The sequence below is a fragment of the Pristiophorus japonicus genome, chromosome 3 (genome assembly GCF_044704955.1).
Source record: "Pristiophorus japonicus isolate sPriJap1 chromosome 3, sPriJap1.hap1, whole genome shotgun sequence".
NCBI lineage: Eukaryota > Metazoa > Chordata > Chondrichthyes > Pristiophoridae > Pristiophorus > Pristiophorus japonicus.
Genome location: NC_091979.1, coordinates 246,129,123 through 246,144,059, shown reverse-complemented (window position 1 = coordinate 246,144,059; position 14,937 = coordinate 246,129,123). Strand labels below are relative to the sequence as shown.

The window sequence follows — 14,937 nt, the reverse complement described above, 5'->3', positions numbered from 1 at the left end:
GCCCCCTCCATCCCCCGTTCAGCCTCCTCCCACCTACCCCCCCGTTCAGCCTCCTTGCCTCCCCCCCTCCCCATTCAGCCTCCCTCTCTCATGTTCGCTTCCCCCTCCCTCTCTCCCGTTCTCTACCCCCTCCCTCCCTCCCGTTCTCTCTCCTCCCTCCCCCTCCTCTCCCCCCTCTTCCTTCTCTCCCCCCTCTTCCTTCTCTCCCCCCCTCTTCCTTCTCTCCCCCCTCTTCCTTCTCTCCCCCCCTCTTCCTTCTCTCCCCCCCTCTTCCTTCTCTCCCCCCCTCTTCCTTCTCTCCCCCCTCTTCCTTCTCTTCCCCCTCTTCCTTCTCTCCCCCCTCTTCCTTCTCTCCCCCCTATTCCCCCCTCTTCCTTCTCTTCCCCCCTCTTCCTTCTCTTCCCCCCTCTTCCTTCTCTTCCCCCCTCTTCCTTCTCTTCCCCCCTCTTCCTTCTCTTCCCCCCTCTTCCTTCTCTCCCCCCTCTTCCTTCTCTCCCCCCTCTTCCTTCTCTCCCCCCTCTTCCTTCTCTCCCCCCTCTTCCTTCTCTCCCCCCTCTTCCTTCTCTCCCCCCTCTTCCTTCTCTCCCCCCTCTTCCTTCTCTCCCCCCTCTTCCTTCTCTCCCCCCTCTTCCTTCTCTCCCCCCTCTTCCTTCTCTCCCCCCTCTTCCTTCTCTCCCCCCTCTTCCTTCTCTTCCCCCCTCTTCCTTCTCTTCCCCCCTCTTCCTTCTCTTCCCCCCTCTTCCTTCTCTTCCCCCCTCTTCCTTCTCTTCCCCCCTCTTCCTTCTCTTCCCCCCTCTTCCTTCTCTTCCCCCCTCTTCCTTCTCTTCCCCCCTCTTCCTTCTCTTCCCCCCTCTTCCTTCTCTTCCCCCCTCTTCCTTCTTTCCCCCCTCTTCCTTCTTTCCCCCCGCTTCTTCCCCCTCCTCTCACCCCTACCTCCCCCCCTCCCTCCTCCCTCCTCCCTCACCCCCCTCTCTCCTCCCACTCCTCGCTGTCAGAATCACAGAGAGACACTGACCGAGACAGAGAGAGACACCGACAGAGAGAGAGAGAGAGAGAGAGACACTGGGAGGGGGCGGTGCGGTGTGGCCATCCCAGCACGCTGTTGGAGAGCTTCCGGTGCTGCAGTAGGTGAGTAGAAACTTAATTTTTTATTTATTGATTGATTTTTTTTTGATTGATTTATTGATTGATTTATTTATCATTTATTATTGATGATGACTCTTTATTTGCAAAAGTGAAGTGTTTAATGTTTGTAAACTTCCCTCCCCCCCCCGCCCCCCCCATCCCCCATCTCTCGTTCCCTATGCCTGATTTATAAGTGTAGGCAAGGATTTTCTGAGCATACAAAAATCTACACTTACTCCAAACTAACTTAGAATGGAGTAAGTTTTTGCTGCCTAAACTTGCAAAACGGGCGTAAGTGGCTGGACACGCCCCCTTTTGGGGAAAAAAAATCTGTTCTAAAATGAAACTTTTCTAACTCACTAGAACTGGAGCAAACTAAATGCCAGGAATTGCAATTTCTAAGATGCTCCATTCTAAACTAGTTTTATCCAAAAAAATAGGAGCAACTCAGGCTGAAACTTGAGCCCATAGAAGGAAAGGGTGTAAAGGATGTGGGAATAGGGCATGCAATTGAGATTTGGACGATTGCTGGTGTGGCGGATAAGGACCAATTGGCCTGTTTCCATGTTGTAATTTCTATGTAATTCTGTGTAAAATTGTGATTGGTGTCACAACCAAACATCTCATTTTTATTTACTGCATATAAAATGTTGTTAATGCTTCAGAGGATACAGATCTGGAAATCCTGTTTCTTTTTTAAATTAGGGTTGACACAGCAACAAGAAGGATAATAGCAGAAAGATCTCGAACTTCTGCAGATAGTATATCTGAGGATGGGGCCAGGAGAATTATCCATCTTTACACCAGTTCAGATGATGTGTGCCTAGGTTTTAATATCAGAGGTGGGAAAGAATTTGGCTTGGGAATATATGTGTCCAGGTAAGGTCCAGCTTTCTGTTGAAGTGATATACAAAAATAATCAGGATATTGATTTTGCTGCATATTAAAGACTTCTTCTTAGGTGGTCCCTCGTATTGAGGATGACTTGCTTCCACCAAAAAGGGATGAGTTAGGTGTTTCAAGAAGGACCTGACATTCCAGGTCCCGAACTACATGTTGAAGGGTGGAAGATGCCTGTGCGTGGATTTTTTTAACGTGTGGTAGCCGTGTTTAACAAGTGAATCTCATGATCCCTATTTTATATTTTTTTAAAACATCAAATATTTAACCCTTAAACTCCTTACAAGCGCTGTGATAAAAAGGATTATGATCCACCCTTTTTTAATGTAATTGATTTAAAACTGATTAATGCCTATTTTAAAATAATGCAAGGAGAAATTTAATTCAACCACATTCAGCATTCATAGCAGATTCATCCTTGATTGGAAAATATGCCCTTATGTGCTTGCGAGAGGTCAAATATGCCGTGCTCAGAAATCAATAGCAAGACACAGCAGCAAATGGATTTCAAATGAAAGCATTTTCATTCATGCCAACCAAAATTCTTTTTTGTTCTAACTAATCATGTTGAATTGTAGTTTAAAACATGAACATGAACTTCTCGTTAAGAGAGGGATGATGTAAATGTGATCATGCACATGACTGCACAAAACAAGAAGGATGTGGGTCTGATTTCATACATGCTGTTTGCAGTGGAACTTGCTTGTCACAAACAGCATTTTCATGCTTCAGTGCAAATTTCATATACTTTGTTCATCAGATGTGCATCATTTTGCTCTGCTATTTAAATATTTTAAAGTATATCTATATAACAATGCATTCTGCTTCTATGTTACACAGAGTCTATGGCGATTAAATTGATCATCGGCTTGTCAAATTGGCGAACTGGCTGCCCATTTTACACTGCACCCAAATTTATTTTTAATTGAAGTCAATGGAATATAAATCGGGCACGATTTGCCATCAGCCTGTTTTGCACTACTGGCATTGACCATTTTCAATCCCTCCCATTTATTTATTTTTCTGCACAATGCCTTGAAGCAAGGCTCACAACACAGTTAAGTCCAGACCATTTGCCTTTTTGAAAGCTTCTTGAAAGTTTTTTTCAAAAGCACAATGATTACTTTTATCTACCACCAACATTTTACCTCTCTTCTCTTGAAGATGTTAACTCCTTTCTGGGCTATGGTTCCGTGGGCATCAGGGGATTTTCAGTACCTTCCCCAAGTTAAAGCACATGGGATTGGGGGTAGTGGGCTGACATGGATTGAGAACTGGTTGGCAGACAGGAAGAAAAGAGTAGGAGTAAATGGGTACTTTTCAGAATGGCAGGCAGTGACTAGTGGGGTACCGCAAGGTTCTGTGCTGGGGCCCCAGCTGTTTACATTTAGACGAGGGGATTAAATTTAGTATCTCCAAATTTGCGGATGACACTAAGCTGGGTGGCAGTGTGAGCTGCGAGGAGGATGCTATGAGGCTGCAGAGTGACTTGGATAGGTTAGGTGAGTGGGCAAATGCATGGCAGATGAAGTAGAATGTGGATAAATGTGAGGTTATCCACTTTGGTGGTAAAAGCAGAGAGACAGACTATTATCTGAATGGTGACAGATTAGGAAAAGGGGAGGTGCAACGAGACCTGGGTGTCATGGTACATCAGTCATTGAAGGTTGGCATGCAGGTACAGCAGGCGGTTAAGAAAGCAAATGGCATGTTGGCCTTCATAGCGAGGGGATTTGAGTACGGGGCAGGGAGGTGTTACTACAGTTGTACAGGGCCTTGGTGAGGCACACCTGGAGTATCGTGTACAGTTTTGGTCTCCTAACTTGAGGAAGGACATATTTGCTATTGAGGGAGTGCAGCGAAGGTTCACCAGACTGATTCCTGGGATGGCGGGACTGACATATCAAGAAAGACTGGATCAACTGGGCTTGTATTCACTGGAGTTCAGAAGAATGAGAGAGGGATCTCATAGAAATGTTTAAAATTCTGACGGGTTTAGACAGGTTAGATGCAGGAAGAATGTTCCCAATGTTGGGGAAGTCCAGAACCAGGGGTCACAGTCTAAGGATAAGGGGTAAGCCATTTAGGACCGAGATGAGGAGAAACTTCTTCATCCAGAGAATGGTGAACCTGTGGAATTCTCTACCACAGAAAGTTGTTGAGACCAATTCACTAAATATATTCAAAAAGGAGTTAGATGTAGTCCTTACTACTAGGGGGATCAAGGGGTATGGCGAGAAAGCAGGAATGGGGTACTGAAGTTGCATGTTCAGCCATGAACTCATTGAATGGCGGTGCAGGCTCGAAGGGCCGAATGGCCTACTCCTGCACCTATTTTCTATCTATCTATCTGTGAGCCGAGATAGTGAGTGTCACAGGCCATTCAGTTGTGGGGCGCAACACAGCTGAGCCCAATTCTGCCCCCAACTGACACCCGTATTTCCAGCAGCAATTTCAGGATATCTATCAGAAGCAGAAATCCTGTCTGTTTTTACTCTACCCTTCCTAATCTAAAGGAACTATGGCCAATTGTAGTCACCCCACTACTGCCCTGCCAGAAATCACTAATTTAGTACAGCCAGATATTGCTGATTTATACAGTAAAAAAAATCAGCAGAACCATCACAAATGCTCTGATTGCTTGTGTCTTTTTGTCTTCTGTTTTATTGAGCCCCTCTGTATTAAAGATAATTATTTAATGGCAGAGTTGATCCTGGAGGACTAGCAGAGCAGAATGGCATTAAAGTTGGTGACCAGATCCTGGCAGCCAATGGAATAAGCTTTGAGAAAATCACTCACAGCAAGGCAGTAGAAATCCTGAAGAGTTACACCCACATTATGCTGACAATAAAGGTAAACGTGAAAATATCACTGTATCTGCATTGTATGTTAGTGCAGAATTGGATTTTCTCTTTCCAAACACTGTTATGCAGGACACAGTACAGCTTTACTGGCTGTATTTTTTTAAATTGCTACCGTATAAATCATCATCATCATCATCATAGGCGGTCCCTCGAACGAGGATGACTTGCTTCCACACCAAAAGGGATGAGTTCACAGATATTTCAATGAAATACCCGATATTCCAGTCCTGAACTCCAGGGATGGAGGATGCCTGTGCATGGATTTTTTTAATGTGTGGTGACTGTTGCACATCAGCCACCACACGGGCTTGACAGAGCTAGGCCTTTATCCAGTGGCAAGGGTTAAACCAGGACGACTGGAGACCTGCTCTACTGCTCAGACCTAGTGTGCACACAAATCGCAGTATGGGCTGACCTGCGCCACCCCCGGGCCCTCGGCTCCCCTGGGCCCCATGTCCTCATTTGCCTCGCAAGTAGGGGTGGCCCACATTTCCTACATTACAACAGTGACTACACTCCAAAAATTACCTCGTGGGCTGCAAAGCGCCCCAGGACGTCCCGAGGTCATGAAAGGCACCACAGAAATGCAAGTCTTTCTTTCTTTCTGAACTGGCTGAGCGAGGATTGGGCCCCATCGATGCTCCTGCCCACGCTCCAACCGGCGACCCGTATGAATATATTTATGTAGAAAACATTCTATTTTCATATTAACATTGGGATTTGGCAAATTACATTTACCTTGGCTAAACTCCAGTATTCATCAATTAATGAGATATTAAACTGATCTGTGTGTACACAACTAGACTAACAGCTGTAAAATAAAGAAGTGTGAAAGTAATCTGCTGTTCAAGAGTACTTTGTGTGAATGGTTTGTATTGAAATTATAATTATTATAATATATACTGTATAATGAATACCCTGGCAATATACTGCAAATTACAAAATGACGGCACTCTTTCATGAATCATGTAGCTATATCATTTTGCTGTTACAGTGTTACAGAAGGTAATTATACCCTTGAGCTCACAGCAATTGACAGTGCTTTCATCTGATGATGTATCAGTGAAAATAACAGATGGTAAAGTAAATAAAAACTTCACAAATCTGGAAGCTATTGAATCTCAGTGCTGACTATCTTCCAAAATGTATTTTAACAGTCTGCTCTGCAACAATGGAATGGAAATATTGGCCCCGATGAGTTGACGGCACAAATAGAAATAAATGGGTATGATCTAATAGCCATTACAGAGACGTGGTTGCAAGATGACCAAGGCTGGGAACTAAATATTCAGGGTATTTGCCATTTCGGAAGGATAGGCAGAAAAGAAAAGGAGCTGGGGTAGCTCTGTTAATAAAGGATGAGATCAGTGCAGTAGTAAGAAATGATATTGGCTCAGAAGATCAAGATGTAGAATCAGTTTGGGTGGAGATAAGTAATAAGGGAAAGAAGCCACTGGTGGAAGTGGTTTACAGGTCCCCAACCAGTAGCACAGAGTATAAATTAAGAAATAATGGAGGCTTGTAAGAAAGGTATAGCAATAATCATGGGCAATTTTAATCTTTGGACAAATCAAATTGGCAATGGTAACCTTGAGGAAGAGTTCATAGAGTGTATGCGGGATGGTTTATTGGAACAATACGTTGTAGAACCAACCAGGGAGCAAACTATTTTAGATCTGGTAATGTGTAACGAGTGGATTAATTAATGATCTTGTAGTGAAGGATCCTCTTGGGACAAGTGATCATAACATGGTAGAATTTCAAATTCAGTTTGAGGGTGAGAAAGCTAGGTCTCAAACTAGTGTCCTGAACTTAAATAAAGGTAATTACAAAAGTATGAAGGCAGAGTTGGTTAAAGTGGACTGGGAAAATATATTAAAGGGTAAAACTGTAGAAACGCAGTGGCAAACATTTAAGGAGATATGTCATAACTCTCAACAAATATTTATTCCAGTGAGAAATAAAGATGTTAAGAGAAGGATGAACCATCCCTGGCTAACTAAGGAAGCAAAGGCTGGTATCAAATTGAAAACAAAGGTACACAATGTTGCGAAGGACAATGGAAGGCCAGAAGATTGGGAAATTTTTAGAAACCAGCAAAGGACGACTAAAAAAATGATAACGATAGAGAAGATAGCATATGAGAGTAAACTAGCAAGAAATATAAAAACAGACAGTAAGAGCTTCTACAGGTATATAAAAAGGAAATGAGTAGCTTTGTCCCTTAGAGGATGAAACTGGAGAATTAATAATGGGAAACAGGGAAATAGCAGAGACTTTGAACAAATATTTTGTATCGGTCTTCATGGTCGAGGACACTAAAACCATCCCAATAACTGATGATAAAGGAGCTATTGCGGTGGGGGGGGGCGGAACTTAAAACAATCACTATCACTAGAGATAAAGTACTAGGCAAACTAATGGGACTAAAGTTGGACAAGTCCCCTGGACCTGATGGCATGCATTCTAGGTCTTAAAAGAGGTGGCTGCAGACTTAGTGGATGCAATGGTTGTAATCTACAAAAATTCCCTGAATTTTGGAGAGGTCCCAGTGGACTGGAAAACTGCAAATGTAACACCCCTATTTAAGAAAAGAGGGAGACAGAAAGCAGGAGACCAGTTAGCCTAACATCTGTCATTGGGAAAATGCTGGAGTCCATCATTAAGGAAGTAGTAGCAGGACATTTAGAAAATCATAATGCAGTCAAGCAGAGTCAGCATAATTTTATGAAAGGAAAATCATGTTTGACAAATTTGCTGGAGTTCTTTGAGGATGTAATGAGCAGAGTGGATAAAGGCGAACCAGTTGGTGTTGTATATTTGGATTTACAGAAAGCATTCGATAAGGTGCCACACAAAAGGTTACTGCACAAGATAAGAGCTCACGAGGTTAGGGGTAATATAGTAGCGTGGATAGTGGATTGGCTAACTAACAGAAAACAGAGAGTCGGGATAAATGGGTCATTTTCCGGTTGGCAAACTGTAACTAGTGGGGTGCCACAGGGATCAGTGCTGGGGCCTCAACTATTTACAGTCTATATTAATGACTTGGATGAAGGGACCGAGTGTAACGTAGTCAAATTTGCTGATGATACAAAGATAGGTGGCAAAGCAAGTTCTGAAGTGGACGCAAGGAATCTACAAAGGGATGTAGAAAGGCTCAGTGAGTGGGCAATAATTTGGCAGATGGATTATAATGTGGGAAAATGTGACGTTATCCACTTTGGTAGGAGAAATAAAAAAGCAAATTATTTAAATAGGAAGCGATTACAAAATGCTGTAGTACAGAGGAATCTGGGGGTTCTTGTACATGAAACACAAAAAGTTAGCATGCAGGTACAGCAAAGTAATCAGGAAGGCAAATGGAATGCTGGCCTTTATTGCAAGGGGAATGGAATATAAAAGTAGGGAAATCCTGCTCCAACTGTACAGGGCATTGGCAAGACCACATCTAGAGCACTGCATACAGTTTTGGTCTCCTTATTTAAGGAAGGATATACTTGCATTTGAGGCAGTTCAGCGAAGGTTCACGAGGTTGATTCCTGAGATGAAGGGGTTGTCATATGAAGAAAGGTTGAGCAGGTTGGGCCTATACTCCTTGGAGTTTAGAAGAATGAGAGGTGATCTGATTGAAATATATAAGATTCTGAGGGGGCTTATAATAATAATAATAACTTGTATTTATATAGTGCCTTTAATGTAGTAAAATGTCCCGAGGCGTTTCACAACAGTGGTATAGACAAACAGATAAATTTGACACCGAGCCACAGAAGAAATTAAGGCAAGTGATCAAAAGCTTGTTTAAAGAGGTAAATTTTAACGAGCTTCTTAAAGGAGGAAAAAGAGGTAGCGAGGCACAGAGGTTTAGGGCCTAGGCAGCTAAAGGCACGTCCACCGATGGTTGAACAGTTATAATGAGGGATGTTCAAGAAGCCAGAATTTGAGAAGCGCAGACATTTTGTGAGAATGTGAGGCTGAAAAAGATTATAGAGATAGGGAGGGACTAGGCCATGGAGTGATTTGTAAACAAGAATGAGAATTTTAAAATCAAGGCGTTGTTTAATTGGGAGCCAATGTAGATCAGAAAGCACAGGGGTGATGGGTGATCTTGATTTGGTTAGTACACGGGCTGCTGAGTTTTGGATGACTTCAAGTTTACGAAGATGACTCCAGGCTTGACAGGGTAGATGCAGAGAGGATGTTTCCCCTCATGGGGGAATCTAGAACTAGGGGGCATAGTTTCAGAATAAGGGGTCGCCTATTTAAAACAGAAATAAGGAATTTCTTCTCTGAGGTTCGTGAATTAGCCGTGGGGGCTGGGTCTTTGAATATATTTAAGGTAGAGAGAGACAGCTTTTTGTTTGATAAGGAAGTCAAAGGTTATGGGGAGCGGGCAGGCAAGTGGAGTTGAGGCCAGGATCAGATCAACCATGATCTTATTGAATGGCGGAGCAGGCTCAAGGCTCCTGATGGCCTACTCCTGATCCTATTTCTTATGTTCTTATGATATTTATGGGAAGGCGGAGATGGAATGGGTGAGAAGGAGATCTGGACGGGAAAATCGGAAATACAGGTTTCCTGGACGTCCTGCGGAAATTAACAGCAGGACTCCTTTTAAATTTTTTCACCAGGTTTTCTGCCCTGATTGGCAGGCTGCCTGACTGTCAGGTGGGAAAGCCAGCCAGGGAGCAGAGAGGAGAGAGCGACTGAGGGAGAGATCACAGGCAGGCGAGGATTGTGGTCGATGAAGAGCTCTCGGTTGCGTGGAAGGAAGAAAGTAAGCTTGCTGGGCCTGGAGGAAACACTCCAACCTGACCTGGCCGACAAGTAGTGCTGTACATTATAGATCCGGCCCTACTCAGTCCTTTTTTCTGCCAGGTTTCCCGAGGCCTGGGAAATCCCGCCGAAATTAGTAAAAAAAATTAAAAGCTTGTAAAAATGGTGGCATGCAGCCTCATTAAAAGATTTTACCAACTAACCCACCTCCTGAGAGCGGATTGGTTGCCCACCTCTATTAAAACCGGAAGTGGGTGGGTGAGGGTCAGATTTGACATTTTTAACTGCTCTCCAGCACCCAACCCAGCCATTCTAGGGGGTTAAAATTACCGCTGTAGTTTTACTGAGAAATATGAATCTTTGCAGTTTCTTCAGGACCATGATAATTGCATTGTATGACAGGTAAGTCCTGGCAAACTGTAGCTCTCAGTGTTGTTGGTAGGTTAACAACATTAAAAAAAATTACTGTTTTTTTTTATATGTCATAAACACCAACATACTGGCTATAATTTAGTCACTACTTCCACTGATGTCAGTAATCTCAACTGAACCTTGCAATTAAATTGTAACCGGTGATATTGCCATTGATGTTAAATATCCATTTCTACATTTAGCTTTGCATTTCAATTTTTTTTTAAATCCGAGATTATGGTAAAAGAATTATGTTTTAGATTAGGAATTCTATATAAAAATTACTCAGATCCATTAAGTATGACCATCTCCAATACTCCCCTGTAATCGGCAAAGAGGGGTTGGAGGTGGGGGAGGTCAGAACATGGCAATCAGGGAGGGAGGGAGGTGAAGATCGGGGTTGGTGGTGGAGTGTTGAATTTGAGATCAGGGGTTGAGGGTGGGTGGGTGTGTTTGGCAATCGCAGCAGTGATTAGCAGAAGATTTGCTTGAAAGGCCATGGGGAGCACTGCTGTTCCTCCTGGCTCACAAGCAGTGCTATAAAAAGCACTTACCTGATTGATCCAGCTGCTCCCCTCTCCATTTTGTTGTCGGGTTCCCTGAGCCCTGAGACATCAGGCTGGTCAGCATTAAATTGCACTGTGGGAGCCTGATTTAAATATTATAATGAAGTGTGCCGCCTCTCGAAACCGGGACGCAGGCACGCCATGCAACCCACCACCCCAAATACGGCAACGAGCACATACATGTGGGTTGGTCACATTTCGCAATTTTGCATTTTTAACCCTCGATCCTCTCCCGTCCATCATGGGGGGTGGGGAGGGTTAATATCGACACCAAAGATTCAGAACATTATGCTTGCAATATCTCAAACATAATATAACGTTTGTCTATATTATATGCTTAATAAGTTGGTTTCCTTGTTACTTAACAGGAAAAATTAGGATTTCTTAAACTTTCTATATTGTAATTAATTAACATTGTGATGTAACTGAGTTTACCAACTTGTGTGAGAAATTGTGGAAGCAAATTACTATGCGACCACTGTGGATGTGGCCTGTTAGTACTTAACCTGCTGCGTTAAGATCTGAATGCCTCTCCACCATTTGTTTTAGCCAATTTCCTCTCCTGAAAGTGCTGACTCCCATTAGAGTATGGTTCTACAGATGACAGTTGCCTTCTGGTACCTGAATCAAGTGGCCATTTTCCATTTGTGAACCTAGAAATGCTACCTGAACTCAAGGGTTAAATTACAAGAAGAGATGATGCAAACTAGGGTTGTATTCCCTGGAATTTAGAAGGTTAAGGATGATTTGGTCCAAGTTTTCAAGATAATAAGGGGATACGGACAGGATAGATAAATAAATTTTTTCCGCTGGTTGGAGAGTCTAGATCTAGCCTAAAAATTAGAGCCAGGCCTTTCAGGAGTGAAGTTAGGAAACACTTCTACATGCAAAGGGTGGTAGAAGTTTGGAACTCTCTTCCACAAATGCCAGTTGATGCTCGGTCGATCGTTAATTTTTAATTTGAGATTGATAGATTTTTGTTAACCAAAGCTATTAAGGGAAATGGAACAAAGGTGGGTATAGGGAGTTCGGTCGCAGATCAGCCATAATCTCATTCAATGGTGGAATAGGCTCGAGAGGCTAAATGGCCTACTCCTGTTCCTATGTTCCTAGACAATGAGTGTGGATGGATGGTTTGATTGTAGGGACATAAGGGCATCTCAGTTAAGACAAACCCTGACCTCATCTAATGTCCACATACATGCACCTTCCAGTAGGAGTCAGTGGATAGCAACAATGAGCTGACTGATTTTGTTCCCCCTCCCCTCCATAGGTCTGGGCAACTGAGGACAATTGTGGTGCTCCCAACTGCTGCCTTGGTTAAGATCAACTAACAGTATAGAACCAGTTATCTTTAATGTAAATGACCATCAATAAATTCAGAAAAATATATTCTAAAACAGAGTGTAGTATTACAATTGCTGAACTCTAATTAATTTGAAGAGCTAAGAGTGTTTTACACAATATAAGCAGAGTGAAGATTACATTGACTGCAAGAATGATCTTGAATGTGCTGGACAGTTAAAAGCTTCCAGGTTGTCCGTATTTGCATCGGCTCTGCATGTGCTGTTGTCATAAGAACATAAGAAATAGCAACAGGAATAGGCTATACAGCCCCTCGAGCCTGCTCCGCCAATCAATAAGATCATGGCTGATCTGATCATGAACTCAGCTCCACCTCCCTGCCCGCTCCCCATAACCCCTTATCTCTTTAGCGTTTAAGAAACTGTCTATTTCTATCTTAAATTTATTCAATGTCCCAGCTTCCACAGCTCTTTGAGGCAGCGAATTACATAGATTTACAACCCTCTGAGAAAATAAATTTCTCCTCATCTCAGTTTTAAATGGGCGGCCCCTTATTCTAAGATCATGCCCTCTAGTTCTAGTCTCCCCCATCAGTGGAAACATCCTCTCTGCATCCACCTTGTCAAGCCCCCTCATAAACTTATATGTTTCAATAAGATCACCTCTCATTCTTCTGAATTCCAATGAGTAGAGACCCAACCTACTCAACCTTTCCTCATAAGTCAACCTCCTCATCTCCGGAATCAACCTAGTGAACCTTCTCTGAACTGCCTCCAAAGCAAGTATATCCTTGTTCAGCCATGAACTCATTGAATGGCGGTGCAGGCTAGAAGGGCCAAATGGCCTACTCCTGCACCTATTTTCTATGTTTCTATCCTTTCGTAAATATGGAAACCCAAACTGCACGCAGCATTCCAGGCATGGCCTCACCAATACCCTGTATAGCTGTAGCAAGACTTCCCTGCTTTTATACTCCATCCCCTTTGCAATAAAGGCCAAGATTCCATTGGCCTTCCTGATCACTTGCTGTACCTGCATACTATCCTTTTGAGTTTCATGCACAAGTACCCCCAGGTCCCGCTGTACTGCAGCACTTTGCAATCTTCATTTAAATAATAACTTGCTCTTTGATTTTTTTCTGCCAAAGTGCATGACCTCACATTTTCCAACATTGTACTCCATCTGCCAAATTTTTGCCCACTCACTTAGCCTGTCTATGTCCTTTTGCAGATTTTTTGTGTCCTCCTCACACATTGCTTTTCCTCCCATCTTTGTATCGTCAGCAAACTTGGCTACGTTACACGCAGTCCCTTCTTCCAAGTCGTTAATATAGATTGTAATGGTCCTCGTATACCTTTTCACCTGTGAAGAGTGCTTTAGGCAATTTATTATTTAGCAGGTTCTCAGATCAAGTTCTCTTCTAAATACACTTTGGTGAAATCACTGATATAATTCATGTCTCTGCTCAGGAGGTTGGCAGATATCCTGCGTACAAGGAAATGGTGGCAGAATACAGCTGGCTAACTAAATGTGAGTACAATACAGAAGTCTCAATAAATATTACAATCTGACACTGCTTGTCAAGTTTCTGATTTGAAGAACTAGGCAACTTTTATTCAGATTTTGTTTTGCCATATTTCTTCAATCAAATGGAGTAAGATACAAAGGATATTTTCCTCTCTGTACGTAGAGTTGAAGAAAATCTATTTTACAAAACTATCATTGTAAATCGTTAACTGTTTGTTAAAAAGATTTTCCTTCAACCAAACCAAAACTCCTGGTTTATAATTTTTAAAAGTACATTTTTAAGCAATCAGGATTTCTCAAAAGTGGTCTATCTCCTTTCTCACCAGGGAATGAGAGGAATTAGATCACCTACTCTGGCTATCCCACTGTTCAGTTAGTCATTAGGAGTACCATGGATAAACGTATCTTCTCTCTTTTTTCTCTCTCTCTCCGGAGAACCCTTGATTTGACTGGTTACTCCCCTCTTTCCCCATCTGACAGTTGAAATAGGGAACTCACCACGACAGACATTATTTCCTTGAATTTCCACGGGGTTCGCCCAAGATCCTGACAGAACTTCGGCAGAAGGTGAGTGGAAACTGTAGAGGAACAACCTAAAGAAACATCCGTTTTTTGCCATTTCTATGGAGCTCTCGCCGATCTCCCACTGGAGAACCTCCGTGGAAATTCTAGGTGTATGTGTGTGTCCATATATTGTATCCCGTAGATTTTTGGCCCTATTGTGTTTCTTTTTGGACATTAGAATAGACATACATACTCTTTAAAAAAAAATCTACGAAGCAATAATTAAGTTGGCACACTGCAATCCTGATGAATTCACAGTACAAGGTGAATCGGACACTACATAGTACACTTCAATAGAATACTAAAAAATTACAGTTTCTTATCCTGTGTCTGAGGAAATTCAACATCTAACATTGCAGTTTTCCAGCATATGGGAAGTACATTTTATCCTTTCCTGGATATTTATGACTCCGTAACAACCAGATCTCCTGGTAAAAATGATCCTGGGTGGAACATATTTGTTAGGTGTGAGATGCTGTAAGTTTTTTTCCCTTTTAAGCCAGCGTTTTCACACAGCCTCAACACTGACTCCTTGATAAATATTTTTCTGTATATCAGAAGGTTACCAGGCACTGATAGTCCCCTGTGTTGCACTTCATAATTTTATAAAATATAAATTTACACTAAGAGGGGAAAACAACTACTTAACTACTGGAAATGCACCTTGTACTGTGAATTCGTCAGCATTGCAGTACACCAACTTAATTATTGTTTCGTAGATTTTTTTTTAAGAGTATGTATGTCTATTCTAATGACTAAAAAGAAACACGGTAGGACCAAAAATCTATGGGATAAACATCCTGGCAGTACTGGGATTCATCATCATCATCATAGGCAGTCCCTTGGAGTCGAGGATGACTTGCTTCCACTCTCAGTGAGTTCTCAGGTAGCTGAAGAGT

At 42.6% G+C, this 14,937-nt stretch overlaps 1 protein-coding gene across 1 annotated transcript in view; it reads left to right on the top strand.

Annotated features, from left to right (window-relative positions):
* pdzd7a (PDZ domain containing 7a) overlaps window positions 1-14,937 on the top strand; it is a 108,090-nt gene that overhangs the window by 17,790 nt on the left and 75,363 nt on the right. The window contains exons 5-7 of the mRNA XM_070876502.1: window positions 1,831-2,004; window positions 4,731-4,878; window positions 13,417-13,477. Of these exons, the coding sequence (XP_070732603.1) occupies window positions 1,831-2,004; window positions 4,731-4,878; window positions 13,417-13,477 (383 nt within the window). The remainder of the gene's footprint in view (window positions 1-1,830; window positions 2,005-4,730; window positions 4,879-13,416; window positions 13,478-14,937) is intronic.